General features: G+C 36.7%; 4 protein-coding genes across 7 annotated transcripts; all 4 read left to right on the forward strand.

The window, feature by feature from the left end:
• Positions 1 to 2,089: 2,089 nt before the first annotated feature.
• On the forward strand, positions 2,090 to 7,496 carry LOC129569756 (facilitated trehalose transporter Tret1-like). Of its 2 annotated transcripts, none has more exons than XM_055448913.1 (9): positions 2,090 to 2,426; positions 2,599 to 2,655; positions 2,725 to 2,829; positions 2,906 to 2,994; positions 5,214 to 5,344; positions 5,443 to 5,635; positions 5,784 to 5,940; positions 6,591 to 7,006; positions 7,189 to 7,496. In XM_055448913.1, exons 1-9 carry the CDS (start codon positions 2,360 to 2,362, stop codon positions 7,414 to 7,416), a joined length of 1,443 nt encoding a protein of 480 aa, XP_055304888.1. In that variant the 5' UTR covers positions 2,090 to 2,359; the 3' UTR covers positions 7,417 to 7,496. The 2 variants fall into 2 exon arrangements, with proteins under 2 accessions (XP_055304888.1, XP_055304889.1); XM_055448914.1 differs by having other exon boundaries at positions 2,091 to 2,426; positions 2,620 to 2,655.
• A 145-nt stretch (positions 7,497 to 7,641) lies between these two features.
• On the forward strand, positions 7,642 to 9,556 carry LOC129569757 (uncharacterized). The gene is made up of 6 exons (XM_055448915.1): positions 7,642 to 7,821; positions 7,903 to 8,058; positions 8,145 to 8,275; positions 8,347 to 8,804; positions 8,900 to 9,220; positions 9,289 to 9,556. The coding sequence occupies exons 1-6, from the start codon at positions 7,753 to 7,755 to the stop codon at positions 9,471 to 9,473; spliced, it is 1,320 nt and encodes a 439-aa protein (XP_055304890.1). The 5' UTR covers positions 7,642 to 7,752; the 3' UTR covers positions 9,474 to 9,556.
• A 57-nt stretch (positions 9,557 to 9,613) lies between these two features.
• LOC129569758 (protein MON2 homolog) lies at positions 9,614 to 17,209 on the forward strand. 2 transcript variants are annotated; one of them, XM_055448917.1, is made up of 16 exons: positions 9,619 to 9,794; positions 10,204 to 10,618; positions 10,743 to 10,874; positions 10,987 to 11,989; positions 12,060 to 12,204; positions 12,275 to 12,398; positions 12,511 to 12,709; positions 12,777 to 12,887; positions 12,993 to 13,492; positions 13,565 to 13,777; positions 13,865 to 14,203; positions 14,301 to 14,972; positions 15,041 to 15,204; positions 15,278 to 15,556; positions 15,633 to 16,540; positions 16,625 to 17,209. In XM_055448917.1, exons 2-16 carry the CDS (start codon positions 10,499 to 10,501, stop codon positions 16,795 to 16,797), a joined length of 5,082 nt encoding a protein of 1,693 aa, XP_055304892.1. In that variant the 5' UTR covers positions 9,619 to 9,794; positions 10,204 to 10,498; the 3' UTR covers positions 16,798 to 17,209. The 2 variants fall into 2 exon arrangements, with proteins under 2 accessions (XP_055304891.1, XP_055304892.1); XM_055448916.1 differs by having other exon boundaries at positions 9,614 to 10,618.
• A 1,091-nt stretch (positions 17,210 to 18,300) lies between these two features.
• Positions 18,301 to 21,146, forward strand: LOC129569759 (vesicular glutamate transporter 3-like). 2 transcript variants are annotated; one of them, XM_055448918.1, is made up of 3 exons: positions 18,301 to 18,461; positions 20,201 to 20,384; positions 20,746 to 21,146. In XM_055448918.1, exons 1-3 carry the CDS (start codon positions 18,445 to 18,447, stop codon positions 20,782 to 20,784), a joined length of 240 nt encoding a protein of 79 aa, XP_055304893.1. In that variant the 5' UTR covers positions 18,301 to 18,444; the 3' UTR covers positions 20,785 to 21,146. The 2 variants fall into 2 exon arrangements, with proteins under 2 accessions (XP_055304893.1, XP_055304894.1); XM_055448919.1 differs by having other exon boundaries at positions 20,204 to 20,384.
• The last annotated feature ends 52 nt before the right edge of the window (positions 21,147 to 21,198 follow it).

Genomic DNA, 21,198 nt, shown 5'->3' on the forward strand with positions numbered 1-21,198 from the left:
TTTATTAATTTCAAATTTTTACTCAGTCATTTTGAATGCACGGTCGCGCGTTTTCTGGCATTCATTTGCATTTTACACGTTGCAACACAATCTGGTCGTTACGATTTGGTATCATGCTTTATTCAAAGCGATAAAAATTCCATTTTAGCAAAACTCTAATTGCTTACATTAAAGGTTGAACTCATGACGAACACGAGGGGCGAATCTATGTATATGGATGGATTGGGTTAAGTGAAAAATAATAAATTAGAATAAAATATTTAACAATCAAACACGATATTGGGATAGACATGCCATTGTTTTATCGTCTTTCTAAAAACATTTAGCAACAATCTCGGTAGTTTTCATTTTGTGCAGTCTAACTATAAATTGTCGAGTTAGAGAAAAAAATTTATTGCAATAAATGTTAATTTCAAATTTTCTCTTCATTATCTTGACCATCTCAACACAGCAATCATGCACATTGCAAACAACCTCCAAAATTGTGAATTTATTTACTCGCATAACTTTGTTGAATGAAATCGTTGAATATTTTATCATTCCATTTCCGTGAAGTGTTTTGAAATTTCGGCTTGCGACAAACGCATAGCCAAAATGTAATTCATCGTCATTAAGCTTAATTAAAATGAAATAGCGTTAACAATGTTATAAACATTTTACGACTCCTAGCTCTATGACGAAATTGTCCAAAAAATGTGTTATATAATCGCCTTTGAGCAAATGGGAATTGTATACGAAATGTACATTTCTGTTGAAAAAGAAAGTTCTACAATAATATTTCTTTTTTGTTCGCCCGTATTCTTTTTGGGTCTTTTTGGTTGTTGTTTTGTTTTTGTTTCTCTTATTCTTTTGTATTGATATGTAGCCGGTTGTTTTTTGCGAGTGAAACCGCAAAAAATGCAAGTTTCGATGGAGAACAACCATAACTTTCTTGTAAACAAGACAAGAATTATATTGATTTCATCTAGGGGAATATCACGCTCCTGAATCTTGTGAGATATTTGAGATATTTGAAATAAACATCAATTGTATGAAATATTTTCGAATATTTCGAATAAATAAATCAGATTTTTGTGGATTTTGGAGATATTTGAGATTTTTTGCATTAAATCTAAATAAATACATTTAAATATCATTCATAATCACAAAAATCCAAAATATTCCGCCGTATTCACAAATATCCACCATATTTCATACGACAGATTCTTGAAGATAAATTGGATTTTTTTGAAATATTTGAAATAATTTAAGCGTGATATTCCCCTAGGATTTCATTGCGTTTTCTTTTGTTGCTTTTCGGAAGTTCAATCAATTTTTTATGTTCTTATCAAAATTGCAAAGGAACAAACCGTTTATTGACTTTGATTGAGTATAAGAATGGGACTGATACCGGCTAGTAACATTTGTGTTATGATATGGTACTGCTATACTGCATATACTGTGCGTACATCTACACGTAAATTGTACATTGGTGGGATGGCCTGCTGAGTTTATCGGTCGGATACGAACCGAAGACCATTAAAAAAGTGTAATTGTGCACGGACCCGTGACTGGCCACCGATAAAACAAAACAAAACTTTTCTATTCATAAAAGAGGGTCTCCTTTGAATATTACACGACGTACCACGCAATTGAAGCAATCGGTTGCCGCGACTAGTCATCTTATTCAGGCAGGTTGTTTATGTGAAGTGTCTATTGGTTTGCCTATGCAAACATTGCAAATTATATCGAAAAATATTAATTGTGGATTATTAATGAGATTAAATGCTTTAAAATGTGCCTTAAAAGGCTATTCCCTTTTTAAGACACTTTTTGTTTTTCTAACTTTTTCCTAATTAATATAATACAATGTAAATTGATATCAGTGCTGATCGCGTGCTGAATATCATCTGTTTTTATAATCTTTAAGTCACCAACAACGTAAACAACATCTCACGGTTTGTGTTTTGAAGAAAATAAAATGATTTTCATGTTTCTATTTTAAAATCGACCGACGACGTCAGCAGTGTTTGGTATTTGTGTAGCGTTTTGTTATCGCCGAAGCGATATTCTTTCATTCGTCTAAATTGCTACACTTATACGATTCGGATATTTAATTGTCAGTTCGCTTTGGAGAGCTCTGCGTCTGATGTTATCAAAAATTGAACGCTTTTTACGCTTTTCGGTTACTTGTTAGTCATTTGCTGTGATCAACATCAGATAGAATTCGTTTGTTGTAGCGATCGGTAGCACTTTTTTTTGGGTCGTTCGTACTATATTTGAATTTCTAAATATAATTAGTTCGTATGCCAATTGAAATTCGTTAGTGAATGAGCGAGCCGCACAAGCAATTTGATTAAATACTGAACACACACACAGTATGTTCAAAGAAAGTGAAACGGTCATTTCACATAGCGTACGACTTCAGTACTTGGCTGTTATAATCGGTGTGTTTGCTCTTTTTTTGATTTGCATTTTGTTTGCTAGTGATTTCATTAAGTTTCATTTTTCGTTTGGTTCAGTGCAAAGTGTCATGGAACGTTCTAAATACTGCTTGAGCCCATTTCCATTCATAAAATTACAGAAAAAAGAACAAACAGCGTTTATTTTATTCAAAAGTGTTTTGTTTTCTTTTGTTAGCAAATCTAATTTCGCTATGCCATGGCATGGCAATAGGTAAGATTTCAACGCGATATTTGATCCGATTCGTGATTTTTTTAAAATATTTTTCTAATCACACTATAGGTTGGTTGAGTCCCAACCTTCCGAAACTGCAGTCCGATGATTCGCCGTTGCAAACCAAGATGACATTATCTGAAATTTCCTGGATTGGATCGTGCTTTTCAATAGGTGCCGATCAACTAAGTTCGACTCCGAAAAAATATGAAAAATAACACAAGTTTTCTTCTCGTTCGCTTTTCAATAGGTGCAATTCTTGGCAACTGTGTGTTTGGTATTGTGTCGAATTTTATCGGTCGAAAAAATACACTTTGCATTTTGGCATTGCCGAACCTGGTAAATAGATTCATGCCTGCAACTTTTACTGCAAAAAAAAATTGACTGTGCTTTCTTTCCGTCTCGCCTGTGACGCTCTCCTGCATGATTGCGAACAAGCATTGCAACATGCGGTGTTGATGGTTGCAATATGTGTGAGAGAGAGTCAGAGCTCATACGAGCGTTCGCTATACTATGACTTGACATATTTTTCCGTTCGATTGTGCTCTTGAAATTGCTTCGGATCCGTTGCCCTGGCAGCTGGCCAAACCCGGGAGAAAAAATAAACAAATTGTGTTGGTTTTCGGTGTGGTAATCGTTCTCGAATAAAAAAAAAAACAGATACACACACAAATAAACGCATCAAATGCATTTCGAATGCAAATCACAAGGAAAATGTAGCGCTACAGAACACCGGAATAAACATACAACATAATAACATATACCACGAATTTCAGAGGTTTTCATTTCAGCGGTGTAAACATAGTGCTGTAAAGCCCCTCACCAAAAACTATCTCACTCTCTCTGCCTGGATATATGTTTAACGCGAGTTAAAACTAGTTCATTTAATTTAATAGGGATTTATTGCATCATTTCTGTCCGAGCGGTGCGTCTCATACATTTGTGTCGCTGAGCATAAAAATGGGAATACAGATCTGTTACAGCAACAACCGAACATAAAATATTGTTCCCTAAAAACGTTACATGAATTTCTATCCAATGCGAGTGTAACATAAGCTAATACTGTTTCTAATGCAACTCATGTTACACTCGCGTTAGATGAAATTCATGTAACGTTTTTACGGAACCATATTTTATGTTCGGTTGTTGCTGTAACAGATCTGTATTCCCATTTTTATGCTCAGCGACACATTTCATTGTAGTTGGATACACGCACAAAAACGATATTAAGCGTGTAATGGTTCAGTTCAGTTTGATTCAATGTTGATTTGATAAAAACCGTGATTTTTCATTAGCGTGCATCCTTCAAGTCATAATGAAATTGATAAGCCCAAACGATTTATTATTATGCATGAAAATTGAAAAATAATCTATTTTAATTCGGTATTTATGAATAATAATAATTCCGACCAAAAATCTATTGGAATTTTGCATCATCATCACCGAAACAAGTGCATTGAAACAGCTGATTTTGATAATGTAATCGAATAAAGCTGTAATTTCATGAAAAAATGAACACATTTTTCATGCACGACAGTTGAACGCGTAATGAGCAGGAAACTGAGTTGTTTGTTCATACAAATTACAATTACGCCCCGAAAAAATGTGCATTCCACATTCAAATATTGCCTTTTCAACTTTTTTGTCCCTGCATATTAACCACACCAAAAATCACTTTGAAAACCTCACAATTAATGGCTACATTGTGCGAATGTCGAAACTCAACCCGATAATTGAAAAACTTTTGTTAACCCAGCTAGCGAACAAAATACTGGGTGCAACATGTTGAAAAAAGCACAAAATGTATATAATAAAGTTTTAATGCACAGCTCGAGTGTCGAATTTCAATGATTTCTCATGCATATGATTTGGCAAAAATGCGTACACCGAATTTTCCATATTCATGGTTGAGTGGTTTTATAAGTCGTCAACCGTCTGTAGCCAATTTTCACATCTGTTGATAACAGAAACGTTGAAATTTATTTCGAAGATAGAAACGCTTCGATTGTTTATCTATTTTTGTATGTTTTTGTTGTTGTGATCTCAAGAGAAAAATTCTTCGTGAGATAAACAACATGTGCGAGATTACCCCATCAGTTGTGTCAGTTTCTAATAAATTGTTTGTTCAAATCAAGTTCAGCCAGCCAAAGCAATTAAGAAGTTGTCAAATGTACCAGTTAATATGACAATAACAAGTCTTATCCGTGTAGCTCATCCACATGGATACAGTAGAAATTTATAGTAAGGTCTAATGAGATTGTACATATTCTAAGGTCTAAGCAAAAAATGGTTTATTATTGAAGACTGTGTGTTATCACAATTTATGCTTGACAGTTCTCACAATAAGCATGAATCACCTGGATTGTCATTAAGATTATCAATGTTTGATAATAAATCGCAATTTTCTGTACTCAGATTATTCACTAATTAAGCAATAAAATGTCAATTTTGATAACATTATTACGTAGAAAGATGTACATATACATGCTTTATGAGTGTCATATAACATTCAAAATTGCAGTGATTGTAATCTTTCATAATTTTATGGTCGCTTCCAGCTGTTTTGGCTGTTGGTCCTGTTTGGCAGTAATGCGGTGGATTTGTATATTGGTCGCATATTTGCGGGAGCGACAGGTGGCGGAATGTATATATGCCTGCCGTTGTTCGTTGCTGAAGTGGCCGATCAAAGGTTGGTTCATTTTCATTTACCACACGCGTCATTATGGCGATATGCGTTTTTTTTTTCAACCATAAAAATTTATGCGCTTGCATTAAAATACATTGCAGAATTCGCGGTCGCCTGGGCTCATTGTTGATGCTCAGCGTCACAATTGGAATTTTATTCGGTTTCATCGCTGGAACATATTTAACATACTATCTGGTGCCAAAAATCTTTTTACCACTTCCGATCGTGTTTTTCGTGTTATTTATCTTTTTTCCGGAAACACCACAATATTTCATACAACGCAAAAGTTTCGAAGTAATGTTCAAAAAAAGAATACGTATACAAAACAACAACAACAACTATGCAATCTGGTCAAACCAGATGTTGTGTTGTTGTTGTTGTTCTGTGCTCATCCGAATAAAATCTCTCTATTCTTTTGTGTTTACATTTTTTTCTCCTGTAGAAAGCAAAATTTTCACTAAATTTCTACCGCGACTGCTGCTGCAAGGAACGAAATCGTTGCACGCAAATCGATTCGGAATTTGCGGAAATTCTGCAATCTGTTCATGAGCGCTTAGATCAAAATGAAAAATACCGAAAAAATGCACTCAAAAACATCTGTAAGTTCCGATGACATAAGTTCCGTTTCCATTTATTTCTATTTTTCCTGTTAGTCTGGTTCCCCGAACAATCTAGAATTTTAGCTCAAACACGATGATAAATAGGAAGTTTAATTGAAACAATGGCTATGCCGCAGGCTAGTTTTAGTCGATAATTTGTTTATTTCTGGTTGCGACGTTTCGGACACACTCGGTGTTCCATTATCAAGCACTACAAAATCAAAAGTGTGTAAGTAAAACAATATAAACAAAACATTCTGTTCATCACAGACTCACAGTTAGAATACGTTTTTACGCAAAATTGAAATTCTCTCTTAACGCGAACATTCCGATCACGTTCGGTGTAAATCACAGGAAATTGGTTTTTAAATACAAAATACTTAAATGTTTAAATGTTTAAATAGTGAAAAAAGTAAAACTAATTGGAATTGAACAGTCAATATAAATGAGTGTGAATCATTCTCCTTCTTCTTCGTCTCATTTTCACACTCATTTATATTTTTTTTTATTCAGAAATAAACAAATTATCGACTAAAACTAGCCTGCGGCATAGCCATTGTTTCAACTAAATTCAACAATAGTCGACAGAACCATTGATTCATGAATCACCAATAAATAGGAAATGATGTTTTTATGTCGCTTCATTACAGTTAAATGGGATTCGATTAAAGCGATATTAATTGGATTCTCATTGACCGGCATCAATCTATTCAGCGGAACATTTGCGTTCGTGAATTATACAGCGAGTATTTTCAAAGAATCCGGCTCAACGCTTGATCCGCACGTTTCATCAATTATAGTTGCTGCCATACAAATATTCGGTGTTTATGGGTCAACGCTATTGGTCGATCGCATCGGTCGTAAAACTCTACTAATATTTTCAACATCTGGTGCATTCGTTGGACTTATATCGCTCGGAATTCATTCATATCTCATTGAAAATGGTTACGATTTGACTGCATGTAATTGGATCCCATTGATAAGTTTCTCAACGTTCATATTCATCAGCTGCTTTGGCATATTACCATTGCCTTTCATAGTTTTGACGGAAATTCTACCGGCCGAGGTAACAAAAAAAAAACTGACGAGAGAATGGGAGAGAGAGAGAGAGAGAGAGAGAGAGAGCAAAAATGCAAATTGTGATGAAATATGAAAAATGACATTTTTTATTAATTCTTCACATTATTGCATCACACACTCTTTCGCTCCAATTCATCGCTGAATTCTGATGAATTTTTAATTTCGCAGGTGCGGACATTTGGCTCCACGCTTTGCATGCTCTCCAACAGTGTTTTCGCATTCATATCACTGAAGACGTTCCCAATTTTAATGCATTCGGTTCATTTGTATGGCGTTTCATGGATTTGCGCTGGCGTATGCTTTTACGGTATTCTATTTAGCATTTTCATACTCAAAGAAACAAAAGGAAAGAATTTAAATGAAATTGTGCCAAAACAACCGACAACTAGCGCCTAGATAAATTTATACTCGATGTTCAACACTTTTTTTTAAATAATTTATAAATGTGATCAATAAATTCATAATTTCAAAATCAATGCGAAGTGTTTTTTTCTGTTGTTCTGATGCCTTTTTTGCTTCTCGCCTTCCAATGGACGGGAATACAAAGCGAATCGCAGTTGATTTACACTAGATGGCGCTAGGCATCACCTGCACATCACATTGAAGCGGGAAAGTGACATTTGTCGCGCTATTATTATGTACTCAAATTGTCAAACGAGCTCACGACGCTTGTGAACATTAAATTCTTTTTGTTAGTTTTTAGATTGTATTCAGTATTTTATTTTGTTGAAAATGGACTCTGATTCAGAGAAATTGTGCATGGAGGAAATTGATCATTTGGTGCTTGACAATGATAAAAAGGTTCGTATCGCATTATTATTTGGATTGATGTATTCAGTGTGTTGCTTCTTGTATTGAATGTGAATTTTCATGTTACAACAGGTCACTGTTGCCTACATTTCGAACACTTGGAACATTCCGAATAAGGATGGGGAAGTTATTCTAGAAAAATGGCTGAAAAATTACACTGACGACAGATCGATTGTAAAAGAATACTTGATTCGAGGCAATGACACAAATGGAAATGCGATTATCACTGTAAGTGGGCATTGTATTCGTGTGTCTATTACACGAAAAATGCTAAACTCTTTGGAATTTTCTATTCATAACGCCCTGTATTGTAGGTGATTCCTGAAAAAAGTCTGGCGAAAGTGGAAAAAATATGCCCAAAATTCACTAAAACACTTTACAGCATCGAAATAGGCAGCATCAATGGGAAAAGTTTGAATGTGCATGAACCAGCCGCAAATAAATTGTAAGAGAAATTAATTTATTACCAATTTTAAGACCAATCCAAAACTAATCCAACAATTAAAAAATCAACAGCATCAGTTTGAAGCTAAACAGCAACCCACGAAACGTTAAGGTCCATGAAATTGTTGTTCCGCAAGCGGAAAAATCAATAAAGAAAGAATCCGAACCGCCGAAAAAAACGAATCTATTCGGTGTAGCAGCATCGAAGCAAGCAGAGAAAAAAGAGGTTAAAACCGTTAAGAATGAATCAGGCAGTTCTAAAGAAGCTAAAGTAAAGGAGGAAAAGACTAGCCCGAAGAAGCAGAGCCCGAAAAAGAATCAACCACCTTCCAAGGCACAGTCAAGCAAGTCGATTGCTTCATTCTTTGGCTCCAAGCCATCGTCATCGAAATCGAATGCGACGAAGGCTGACAAATCGGTTTCTGAAGCCACTTCCAAAATTGAAAGCGTAACAATTAAGGATGAACCAGTCGAAGAAACGTCAAGTGGTACGAAAAATACACAAAAAAGATTCCATTCAAATACAAGTGGTGAGTTACTGAAACAAAACTAGTAAATTTTGATGGAAAAAAGGAAAAACAATATTAAAGCTGTGTACTAAAAATGAACATCATTTTTTCTACAGATTCGAATGAAGATGCAAAATCGGCCGAGAAGAAACAAACAAAGAAAAAGATGAAATTGGAGCCAAAGTCACATCGGTCCCGTGTGATGCAACTCTGTGATTCGTCATCCGATGAAGAGAGCACGACAAATGGTAAAGACAGTCAAGATGAGCCAATGGACACTGAAGAAGAGGTGGTTGTAAAGAAAGAAAAGGAAAACAAAACACCGTCGCCCGAAAAAATGACGAGCAACAAAGTGAATGGAAGTTCAAGTGGCAAACGTCGTGCTAAGGTTAAGAAAACTGTCACAAGAACATATGAAGATGAAGATGGTTTCATAAGTAGGTCCTTGAAAAGAGTTGAATGTGAATTTGATTTGTAAAATTTATTCCATTTCTAATATTTGCAGACACCGTTCGTGAAACAGAAGAAGTCAGTTGTTCCGACGAAGAACCAGAAGTAGCACCACCACCACCGAAAAAGGCCGCTACAATCACAGACAACGGCAGCAGTTCAACTGCAACCAAAAAGAAAATCTCACCACCGGCGGGAAAGAAACAAGGATCGATTTTAAGTTTCTTTGGAAAGAAATAAGCTAAAACAGAAAAAAAATTCATTTCTTCTTATCATCCCAGTTACATTGAATAAAGACTTTCAAGTCATTTTTGCATAAGAAATATGGTTTGTTTACTAATTTAGTTGAATACATCACTCCCAGATGGCGCAGCATCAACAAGACACATCATTCTGACGTTTAATCGAAACCAATTGCAACTTTGACAGCGAACAATTTGCTCCTATTATTTTTTTTTTATTGGGACGCGTATACAAAATTCGTCCGAAAACAACACAAAATATTTTTGTGATAGAAAAAGAGAACGAGTTACTCAATATCAAAACACCGTACATAGCTTGGTAATTAACAATAGAAATTCAACAGAATCTTACAATATTCGATACAGTGGTTGATTATTGGTCTTGCTTTTGCTTTTGCTTGGTGTTGCAAAAAAATCGTGCGTGTAATGTTGTAGTGTATTCATATGTGAAGCTTGAATGAACGTCTATACTTCGAAAAGGAAAATTAATATCATAAGTGCAAAAAGTGGCTACGAAGTGTCAACAGAATATTTGCACGGACCAAACAATGTAAATTGATACGGAAACAAAAACCCATATGTTTCTGCTGCTGTTTGAGATCTGATAGTTGTTCGGTGGATGCTGAAATAATTGTTCATACTTTTCAATTAGTCGTTTAATTGTTTGTTTGCCTTTACGCTACGTGTACAATAATTTACAGCTTTTGTGTTCATATGTATTTTTATAGTCGATCGTGACATGTTTTTTGTCATTTATATCTTTTCGCTGGAATTGTGAACTTCGTCGTTTTTTGTGCAGCAGCAAATGCAATAAAAAACCGATATAATCACATTAATACCTATTCTGGATAAAATGCACAGTTATCAAAATGATGAATTGCAAATGCTTTAACCTTACCCAATGTCATTAAAAATTCCGATAAAACAAAAACTCAACTCAACTCAATGAAATTGCAAAGGACTGAGGCGGGAACAAAATCTCATTATTCGTGGTAGAGAGACAATTTGTAATCAATAGAAATCATGTCGTTTGTTAGTGGTAATTCAAGTAACGAAGCGGTGCAAAAGTTCTTGGAGATTTTGCAAAACGATTTCCGCACATTGGCCAACGAAACGAAGAAAAAATACCCACAAATCAAAGAGGTTCGTTTGAAAAATCGCTGATTTTCAATGTTAAATATAGCTCGCACTTTTATTATTCGACATTATCTCCGCATTCAATTGTTCATCATTTCCATTTTCTTCTTTGTCCCCTCCCTCGTTTCAGTCATGTGAAGAAGCAATAATAAAACTGAAAGCAGCGTCATCGACGCCATCCACTCAACTTTATTATGTCGTCAATCAAATTTTATATGCTTTAGTTCAGGGTTGTGAATCGAAAGATGTGAAAATTATCAAGGTTCGTTTTTAACTCAGACTCTCGTCATTTTATTGCCACTTTCAATGGATATGGTGTTTCCATTTTAATGCTCATAATGGTTTCCTTTTGTTCTTCATTATACTTCTTTCAGTATTGCCTTGGAATGATGCAACGATTAATAACACAACAAGTAGTCGATCAAAAGGGTGCTCGTTATATAACTGATACTCTGTGGATGTTAATGGAGCATGGAACGGAAGAAGTTAAAGTGTTGCAAACGGTTACTTTGTTACTGACGACAAATAGCGTTGTGCACGGTGAAACACTGGCCAAAGCACTTGTTTTATGCTTTCGTTTGCATTTCACCAAAGATTCGACAACGATAAATACGGCCGGTGCCACGGTGCGGCAATTAGTTTCACTGGTGTTCGAACGAGTCATTACGGAGGATCAGGAATCAGAAGCCTCAACGTCAGAAGAGCAACCGATACAAGAAGTGAATATTGAAGAATTGAAACAAGCCCCTGGCCAAGCACCAAAAGGACTCAACGTGTGTGCGTCCGATGCATTTTTGCTGTTCCAAGACTTGGTACAGCTTGTGAATGCTGATCAGCCATGGTTCTTGCTTGGAATGACTGAAATGACTCGCACATTCGGGTTGGAACTCCTGGAAACGGTTTTGACCACGTTTTCCCCGGTTTTCTTCAAGCATCCCGAATTCTCGTTCCTGTTAAAAGAACGGGTGTGCGCGCTTGTGATCAAACTCTTTTCACCGAATATCAAATACCGAACCGTTGTTCAGACAAATCCTCAGCAACCAGTTGCGTTGGACAAACCATATTTTCCTATTAGCATGCGCCTATTGCGTGTCGTATCGATTCTAATACAGAAATATCACCGCCTTTTAGTGACTGAGTGCGAAATATTCCTATCTTTAATCGTTAAGTTTTTGGATCCGGATAAACCTGCTTGGCAACGCTCCTTGGCACTCGAAGTCATTCATAAAATGACCGTACAGCCGGAGCTGCTCGTGTCATTTTGCCAATGTTACGATTTAAAGGATCATGCAACGAACATCTTTCAAGATATCATCAACTCACTTGGAGCCTACGTTCAAAGCCTATTCGCACCAACACACTCGAATAGTGTTAATGGTACGGTGTCAGAAGATGCGAAATTATTCTGATGGAAATAGTTATATCATATTCAATTTTGTATTTGCAGCTGTTTCGACACCCACTCAAACATTGCCGATGATGAGCACATTACCGATGGTACCGGGCGCATCACAACAAGCCGGATTCCTATTTAGAAGTGTCTGGCTGCCGCTTATTGTTACATTCCCAACCGGACAATCCAAATCAACATTGTATGTATCAAATATGCATCGTTTTTTCCTTTTTGAATACTGCTAATATGGATATTTTTGACTTTAATAGCTTGGAGATGCTCGACAAAGTTGAACCACCTCCAATACCGGATGGATTTGGAATTTCCGTGGCATACGCTTGCCTTCTGGACATTGTTCGATCGATTTCGTTGGCTGTTCTTGGTCCATCGAAGGTAAGCTCGTATTTTTCGTACAACTTTTTGAATAATATCAGTTCAAAACTATAATTATATTCGCTCAAAGTTAAAGTTGAATTATTAACTGAGTTTCTGTTCGAATTTTCAGATTGGAGAGGAGAAACCTACACCGTACAAGGATAACGTATCTGAAGCTGATCGACAATTACACGCCCAACTGATAACATCGAGTTGGTGCGGTCTGCTGGCTGCTTTAACTCCTCTAATTGATGCGGCTACCGATGAATCAGTTACTGAGAATGTTTTGAAGGCAATGCAAAACTATGCCGCACTATGCGGTACATTGGGTAATGCAAATAGGTAAAAAAACAACTTAGCATCATAACTTATGCAAACCTTCCCCTTACCGAATAGATATTCAAACACCACGAGATGCTTTCATAACAGCAATTTGCCGCTCATCCTTACCTCCGCATTATGCATTGTCAGTTCTGAATATGGGCTATCAATTCTCGGGCATCATAAGTACGTATTCAATAATTTCGCATTCCAAGTAGAAACATTCGATAAGTTGCGGAAAAGTTTTTATTAAAATAAATTTGCATTAAAATGTATCTCTTTTATTTGTAGCTCATTCTCGTTCTCCGAGCCAAGACCTAAATCATCAATATATGACATCGTCATGCGGTGAAAATGATTTTCGTCATCAAGTTGTGGCTGTTGGAACGCCTTTGCCAACAACATCGCTTCCAATTGGCGCACAACAAGGACCGGTTATGTTAACGGCTAAAAATTTGCAATGCATGAGAGCGATGCTACATTTGGCCCATTGCCATGGGTGTATATTGGGCACCTCTTGGCATATTGTGCTCGCAACATTGCAACATTTAGTTTGGATATTGGGTTTGAAACCGTCGACGGGAGGAAGTTTACAGGTTGTGCCAAAATTGTCCACCGATGCAACAGCTGGAATAACCACATCGGTTATGGCCGATTTGCCCGTTCTATCTCAAATGCTGAGTCAATTGTTCGAATCTAGTCAGTACTTGGATGATGTTGCGCTACATCATTTAATCGATGCATTGTGTAAACTATCACAAGAGGCAATGGAGTTGGCTTATTCGAATCGGGTAAATTTACTCACTCCTTATAATGTTCGAGGTGGAAAAGTTTATATTTCTTGTTTGAATTGATTTTCGCAGGAACCGTCGTTATTCGCTGTGGCAAAGCTATTGGAAACGGGTCTAGTGAATCTACCTCGCATCGAAGTATTGTGGCGACCGCTAACAAATCACTTGTTGGAAGTGTGCCAACATCCACATATTCGAATGCGTGAGTGGGGCGTAGAAGCGGTTACGTATCTCGTGAAAGCAGCACTGCAATACAAATACGAAACACCACTAAAGGATAATATGGTGAGTCAAAGTAACAAAACAGATTTCATTAAAATAAAACGAAACCATTTGTAACAATCAATGTTTTTTTTTGTTTTTTCCAAACAGACGCTGCAAACATTACTTCTGAATCCATTGGCTGAGCTGTCGTCTGTACCGCATGGCGACGTTCGTCAACGGCAATTGGAATGTGTTTTACAAGTATTAAATGGAGCTGGCGAAATATTGACTCATGGATGGCCTTTAGTTTTGGGCATCATTGGCGCTGTTAATGATCGCCATGGCGAAGCATTGATTCGAATAGCATTCCAATGCTTGCAATTAGTTGTAACCGACTTTTTGCCCGTTATGCCTTGGCGCTGCTTGCCGCTGTGTGTCAACACAGCAGCTAAATTCGGATCTCAAACGCAGGAACTGAATATTTCTCTGACAGCTGTCGGTTTGATGGTTAGTTACGATGAATTATGTTTATTTAACGCGTGATGAAATATGTTTTTCTCAACTGATCGGATCATTTTTTCTTCTTTTCCAATAACTTATCTAGTGGAACATTTCCGACTACTTCAATCAAAACCAAGATAAGCTGTCACAAACCGTGTCCGAAGATCAAACTGTTTTGCCCGATTTCCCGGGCACTCTAAATATACCGCACTTTGATAAGCTGTGGATGTGCTTATTTGCTCGCCTTGGCGACTTGTGCGTCGATTCACGACCTGCAGTGCGAAAATCGGCAGGACAAACACTGTTTTCAACCATTTCAGCCCATGGGAATCTCTTGATGCCGCCGACATGGCAATCAGTATTGTGGCAAGTTCTGTTTCCTCTGTTGGATAAGGTGCGAAGTCTATCGAGTTCGGCGAGCAGTGAAAAGGTCGATACCACCGGGAATATTTTAATTCATCACTCACGAAACACGGCACAAAAGCAATGGGCCGAAACTCAAGTGTTAACTTTATCAGGTGTGTCGCGTGTATTCAATACCAAACGGCACATGCTACAAACGCTCGGCGATTTCATTCGGGCGTGGTCGCTGCTATTGGAGTTCATTGAAAACGCTGCTTTAAGCAAAAGTAATGAGGTCTCTTTGGCCGCTTTGAAATCGTTCCAAGAAATTCTCTACAACAAACCGAACAATGAGCGCGACGATGACATGGAAAAGCAAATGCCAGTTGAAGGAATCGATATTAATGGCACGGAAAATATGGACATTTGGAATGTAAGCCAAGAAAATAAAATTGACATTTAATGAAAATTGAAAATAAACCGAAACAATTGTTGTTGCAGATTGCATGGAAAGTTTGGCTGACGATCGGTACGGATAGCACGAAACCACCAACAGCAGGACTATCGGGAGATAAAAATGACGTGGACATTTTCATTCCAAGCCAAGCTTACTTGACTGCATTGATTCAGATATTTCCGGCATTATTCCAGCATATTAAACACAAGTTAGTAATTACTGGCCAATGCCACGGGTTATTTTTATTTTCAAAAACTAACAATTTCATTCCATTTCGACAGATTCACTGAAGACGACCTTCGCCAACTGTGTACTGTGCTAATGAATGCCGTAGCTGTTCCCGTGCATAGTGATTCAACGCCATATATAATGTCAACCATTTCGGACTCGCTTCTAACTCCGTTGCATGACGGTGTGCTTGAGTGCATAGATATTTTGTGCAAAGAAGTTCTACCTCCTTCATCCCCATTAAAATCAATGAATGCAATTATTTTTAGTCAGCTGCTAAATTTCAGTAAATTCGCCTGTGTGCCACCAACGTTTGATCGTCTTGAAACTAGGTGTGGATTCCCTTGAAATCAATCATCCATTCCGCTTGATTTAATTCCCAATTCATTTTTTTCTGTATCACCACAGGCCTTACAAATCGAATCGAAATCAACATCAGCACAATCAAAATCACTCGACAATCGAATGGGTTAGCATGAACTACATTCCATTTGGTGAAAAGGCAATGAATGTTGCGGTCAAAATTTATGTACAATGTGCCAACGATCCGATTGTAATTGAAGAGCGCATTTTGCTAGAGATAATCAACACTCTGAAAATTCCATTGGCAATGAAGTACAAATGCATGGCATCGAGCACTTGGAAACTAGCAATCGAAAGTTTGCTGGCTGTTCTGCATGTTGGATTGCCAGTGGCTCGACAGTATCCAGAGTCGTTTGCTGATGTTTGGCCTATACTCTCCGGAACTTTAGATAAATTTTTGTTCCCATCGAGTGTGTGTACGATTGAAGATCGTGGCATTGACGAAATTGTATTAGACGAAACCATCGATTGTCAAGTCATTGAGATGTTGCGCGACGAAATTCTACCGTACGCTGAGCATATACCTCACCAATTCATCTTGGACATTGTGACCATTTTAAATAAGGGATCGATTCACTCGGCCACCGCTCGGAATAGTGTTTACGATGCCGAATTGAAACTTAGAGAAGAATTCGCAAAGACATGCTTTGAAACGTTGCTGCAGTTCTCTTTGCTCAATGATCTGTGTGATACGGTTGTGTCGAATGAAAACAAGGATGCATGTGCTTTAAACAATAATACAACGAATTCAAACGACACGATCGAGGGAGTAGGCCATATGGCGATTACAGCACTGTTGAGGCGCTTCGAAGAAGTTCTCAAAAAATTTAGCGAAGACGAGAAACAATGCACGAAGAGCACTTTGCCCAAATATCGCCTATCAGAAATCTCATTTGTGATGAAAGCTATCGCCACACTGATTATTTCTATGAAGAAAACCCCACCAAACAAACGTGAGCATTTTTTAATTGAAATTTGATTCTTTTTTTGCCCGCCGATTTATTTCATTCTAAAATTCCTTTTTCGAATAATTTCAGTGGATAAAGTCGCTTGGGATCATCTAATTGGACTATTCCCCTTGCTTGTTGACTGCACTACGACCACATCGATCGAAGTATCACGCTCGCTTCGCGAAGCTTTGTCACAGTATGGAGATCTGTTGCGTCCACCAGCTGGTCACAGTGAAATGAACGGCGTTGCCAAAACATAAACATTAAATTCATTCTCCGCTTAACTAGTACATGTTCCCTAAACCATTTGCTACGTGACTCAAACGTACAATTTTAACGAGGCAAAACTAACAACCGTAAACAACATTAGCAGAAAATAAACCCATGTCAAGGTTGAAAGTAGTGATCAAAATCATTGATATAAAATATATACATTTGTTTGATTCCTTTTTTTCAAATTTTCTTACATAATTCTTTGTATTTATAAATAATAATAGAAAATGAGAACATTTTACAAGTAAAAATGGGCGCCTTGATGGAAAATCACAAGAAAAAAACATTTCTGTCCGACTCGCAAAAACGGCCAGAAGACACATTCTTTTTTTTCTAGTGCAATAGTTAAATCATAGATTTGCGGTGCAACAATTCAAATAAAACGGATTCAATAGACAATTCCAATTTGGTTACTATATTTTTGTTTATTTAAAAATTTCGGCACACCAGTCAAGGTTTGAATTTCCTTCCCTAATTTCCAGATCTGCAGATCATGTTTAATGACGCACGTGAATTGTAATGAAACAGATAATTCGAATTTAGTATTCCAATTTCATTTGTTTGAAATAATTTTTAGTTTTCATGGTTTGTTCAATATTGTCAAATAATGAGGTAAATGTGGCTGCCGCCTATTTTTGGCGAGTAATCGATTTAGAATTCGCTCGACCCTGTCTAATTGTGTAAAAGATCGAAAAATGCCACTATTCTACCATAAGCAATTGCCACTACCATAAGTAATTGTCATTTCAAAGACCACAGATACGGTGTGATACTGGGATATCCAGGGAAAAGATTTCAGACAGTTTACCGCAATTAAGCGTCAGAGCACCTGGCTTAAGGCGTTACGGTTAGTACCATGTTACTGTATAACTAAATCAACAAATTCTATATGGGCTTCAAACTAGGGATCAAGGCCAAGGTTTTTTCTAATAATAAGTATTTTGTCGATGCCACCCAGTTTGCCAGGTTATCTCAGCCAACATCAACAATAGGTACAATTTAATATGAAATTGAACAAAGTGATTGTTTCTCACATTTGCTGAAATTATCCGAAATGACCACTAACCAGTAAACTCTTCACTATTTTTAGGTGCTAAAATTACTTCACTATTTTTAGGTGCAAGGGGGGGGGGGGGGTCTGGAAATCGATTCTATCTAGTGTAAAACAGTCAAAATTCCACAATGGGGGTCTAACATTTTGTCAATGGGTGAATGGGTGTCAAAAACAAGTGAAGACCTAAAAAAAAAAAAGGTCCTCACTTTTGGAAATCGATTATATCTAGTGTCAAATTTTCCAAATCGCTGGAATGTCCACATTTTGGAATCCTAGAGGGGGGGTAAAACCGAAATACCCCCCCCCCCCTTGCACACGTCTGGCATTCACGTTACGCCTATGAGATAACGCGGATGCTGTGAATTGGTTGACAATAGTGATAAGAATATTATTGTAAGCGGGGATAAACCGAACGAATTCTATTCATCTTCTCAAAGTAGTCAGTCATATTTCCATCCCCGGTCAGGAAAGTTCAGTAACAGATTTCTTCAAATAATAAAATAAACATACTTTCGCATTTTTACTAAACATTCAGACTTCACATTCAGACATTTTTTCAAGCGAAAGAAAAACGACGATCATGGATGATCAACGCAAGTAAGTTGAAAATAGTTTGAAAAATAAAAATAAAACAACGATAATAATATCAGTGAAAGGAAAAACGGTGAATTGTTTGAAAAATAAAAATAAGAATTAAATTCAAATGATTTTCTGTATTCACACTACCGATAAAAAGATTGGACCCAACAGCTGTACATAAATTGAATACATTGATAATTTCTGAAGATATAAAACGTTGAATCGAATTCTTGCTGAAAGCCGCATTGTTTTCATGTCAATGGAGATGTATAGAACTAAAAAGAATTCATGTATTTATAAGAAATAGTCGATCCTTTTTCCTGAAAATTTGCTAAAATTTTCTTCAAATGACAAAAAAGTACGCAAAATTTCATTTGGCTACACGGTTCATAAGTTCATTTGATAACATGCGAAAAACGAAAGATTAAAAGAAAGTAAACAATGCGTGTGATTTATGACTGGTATTTTCTAATTTCGCACAGTGTAATACGTTCGGTAGCGTGCAAAGCACGACGCTGGCGAAGCAATTGTCTCGGGCGGCATTTTTTTGAGGGCGGCAAAATTGGAGTTTGCACTAGATAGAATTGAGTTTTTAAAGTGATGACCTTTTTTTTGCTCTTCAAATTTTGATGTTGGGGCGGCATTTTGATTTTGGGGCGGCAATTTGCTTCGGGCGGCAAATTTCCTTTGCACGCCGCCGAATACGTTAGTCGTTGTAAACAACTCACGCACACAGATGTTAGGTTTTTCTGGGAAAAACTCTTTCCAGACTTATGATCACCACTGTATATAAAAAAGTGTATAATATATATATATATGCATATACTGTACATGGCCTACGTATATGGAATACAAACCAATTGGCTCGTATAAAGAAAGCACGACATGTCATCTAGCTATTTTTGCTTGTGAGTCATTTCATTTATGAAATGCTTTGTGATGATCACATTTTCAAAGCGGTTGGAGTAGATAGAATTCAATATGTGTATACAGATGTACATGTACACTGTTTTTGACATGATTGTGGCAAGCGCATGATGTGAAAACTGAACAAAATTCCATGCAAAAAAGGTGAAGAAATATTTCATTTAATCGCTGTTATGTTTGATCCGTTATATATTGCAATTACAATAGTATTAGTGAGATGTAAAAGAACGCAAAGTTGTCCGACTTCGTAGCAATAAAGAGAAGTATGTTTCATTCCAACTAATAATGGTTAAAAGAATGTGTGTTCGTTTTTGGCGGGTCGTCGTGTTTTTTAACGGTTTCCGCGGAACTGATAAGAGATAACAACTTAGTATCTTCCGCAAAGTTGTAGTACTCAAGGTCTTCTATAACATTGCTGAAGACAGTAATCTCTTATCAGTTCCGCGAAAAGCGCTAAAAATGATAAGAAAAAAATTCTGCATACAATTTGCTTTTTTATGTGTGCGATTTGCGCGCAACTGATAAGAGATAAGAAATTACTGTCTTGAGCAATGTTATAGAGGACCTCGAGTACTACAACTTTTTCGAAGTAACAACACTATTTTGTTATCGTTTATCAGTTCTGCAGAAACCGTGAAAAACCGTAGAGGCTAGAATAATGATATTATATTCATTACTGTTAAGAGACGCTTTTATGCAAATTGAGTATAATTATTTATAATTGATTTTTAAAGCTGATTAAGCTTTAAGTTAACCATTCTTATTAATTTTTCACCGTCTGATCAAGACTTGAATATTCCTCATACAATTCATTTTATAATTTGTACAAGCAGGGACTCGCCACCACTACGAAATATAGTTAGATATGTTCGACCAGACTTTTGTGGCTTCAGCGCGCGTTACACCGTAGCATTTATGGCAATGTTAGGTTTTGTCATTTCATTCGGTATGAAATGTAATCTGAGCGCGGCCAAATCGGAACGGGTACGAATGTATAATGCAACATCGGGTCATGTAAGTTAAACTCTTCCTTGAGGACAAACATATTTTGAGGAAATCGTATGATCGCCCCTCAAATATTACAAATATTTCATTAAAAACAGAAGACAGGCATCTTTCTTTGGGTTTTATTAGCTGTAAAGAAAATGTCATATTTCGCAATTTGTGTTCCGAATATGCCTCACAAGATTTTTTTGTCTGAGGAAAATACTATATATCATCTTTTCGTCGAAAAAAAACTGGAAATCTATTTATCCCATCTAAAGTGTTCTATTTATCCCATAGCAGCTTGATTATCTGTTTAGGCTTAGTCAGTAATAATTAGAAAAAATTGTAGAATTTTTTTCTTGTTGTTAACGTTAATTGTTGTTTACAGATATGGAAAGAGGAAATTTCAACGAAGTTTCCTATCTGATCATATTTTTTGGAAAATGCAAAACGCATCTACTGGCTGGAAAAGGCTACCGAAAGACCATATTCACTCAATTTTCGACGAGCAATCGATTAAAAGTGGTCACAATGCGATCTGAGGGCATTTCATGGTCGAAAAATAGGTCGAATTGAAGTGAATTTTTCAACTTGCTCTATTTTCACTGAAAATGATGTTTTTGTTCGGAAAACACGTGAAATACACCTCTGACGACATTTTGGTCTTAGAAAACTGCTATTTTTTCGTGAAAATAATGGGAGTCCAAAAACACTTGAATATCCATTTCGTTGTCATTTTGGTCATAAATCGACATTTTGACATCTGAATGTATGAAATTGAACTTTTGTTCGGAGGATACATAAAAAATGCACTTTCCAGAGCTTTGGTTGTTGGAAATTA

Source organism: Sitodiplosis mosellana, unplaced genomic scaffold (assembly GCF_009176505.1).
Source record: "Sitodiplosis mosellana isolate CC-2019 unplaced genomic scaffold, AAFC_SMos_1.0 Smas_scaffold_42, whole genome shotgun sequence".
Lineage (NCBI taxonomy): Eukaryota > Metazoa > Arthropoda > Insecta > Diptera > Cecidomyiidae > Sitodiplosis > Sitodiplosis mosellana.

Bases quoted from the DNA above. Each gene is read 5' to 3' on its own strand.
- LOC129569759 (XM_055448918.1), top strand. The intron at 20,385-20,745 runs GTAAGTTAAACT...TGTTGTTTACAG, and splicing joins ATAATGCAACATCGGGTCAT to ATATGGAAAGAGGAAATTTC.
- LOC129569758 (XM_055448916.1), top strand. From the start codon at position 10,499: ATGTCGTTTGTTAGTGGTAATTCAAGTAACGAAGCGGTGCAAAAGTTC. The intron at 10,875-10,986 runs GTTCGTTTTTAA...TACTTCTTTCAG, and splicing joins AAGATGTGAAAATTATCAAG to TATTGCCTTGGAATGATGCA. The intron at 14,973-15,040 runs GTAAGCCAAGAA...TTGTTGTTGCAG, and splicing joins AAAATATGGACATTTGGAAT to ATTGCATGGAAAGTTTGGCT.
- LOC129569756 (XM_055448913.1), top strand. From the start codon at position 2,360: ATGTTCAAAGAAAGTGAAACGGTCATTTCACATAGCGTACGACTTCAG. The intron at 5,345-5,442 runs GTTGGTTCATTT...AATACATTGCAG, and splicing joins GCTGAAGTGGCCGATCAAAG to AATTCGCGGTCGCCTGGGCT. The intron at 5,941-6,590 runs GTAAGTTCCGAT...GCTTCATTACAG, and splicing joins AAATGCACTCAAAAACATCT to TTAAATGGGATTCGATTAAA.
- LOC129569757 (XM_055448915.1), top strand. From the start codon at position 7,753: ATGGACTCTGATTCAGAGAAATTGTGCATGGAGGAAATTGATCATTTG. The intron at 7,822-7,902 runs GTTCGTATCGCA...ATGTTACAACAG, and splicing joins TGCTTGACAATGATAAAAAG to GTCACTGTTGCCTACATTTC. The intron at 9,221-9,288 runs GTAGGTCCTTGA...TAATATTTGCAG, and splicing joins AGATGAAGATGGTTTCATAA to ACACCGTTCGTGAAACAGAA.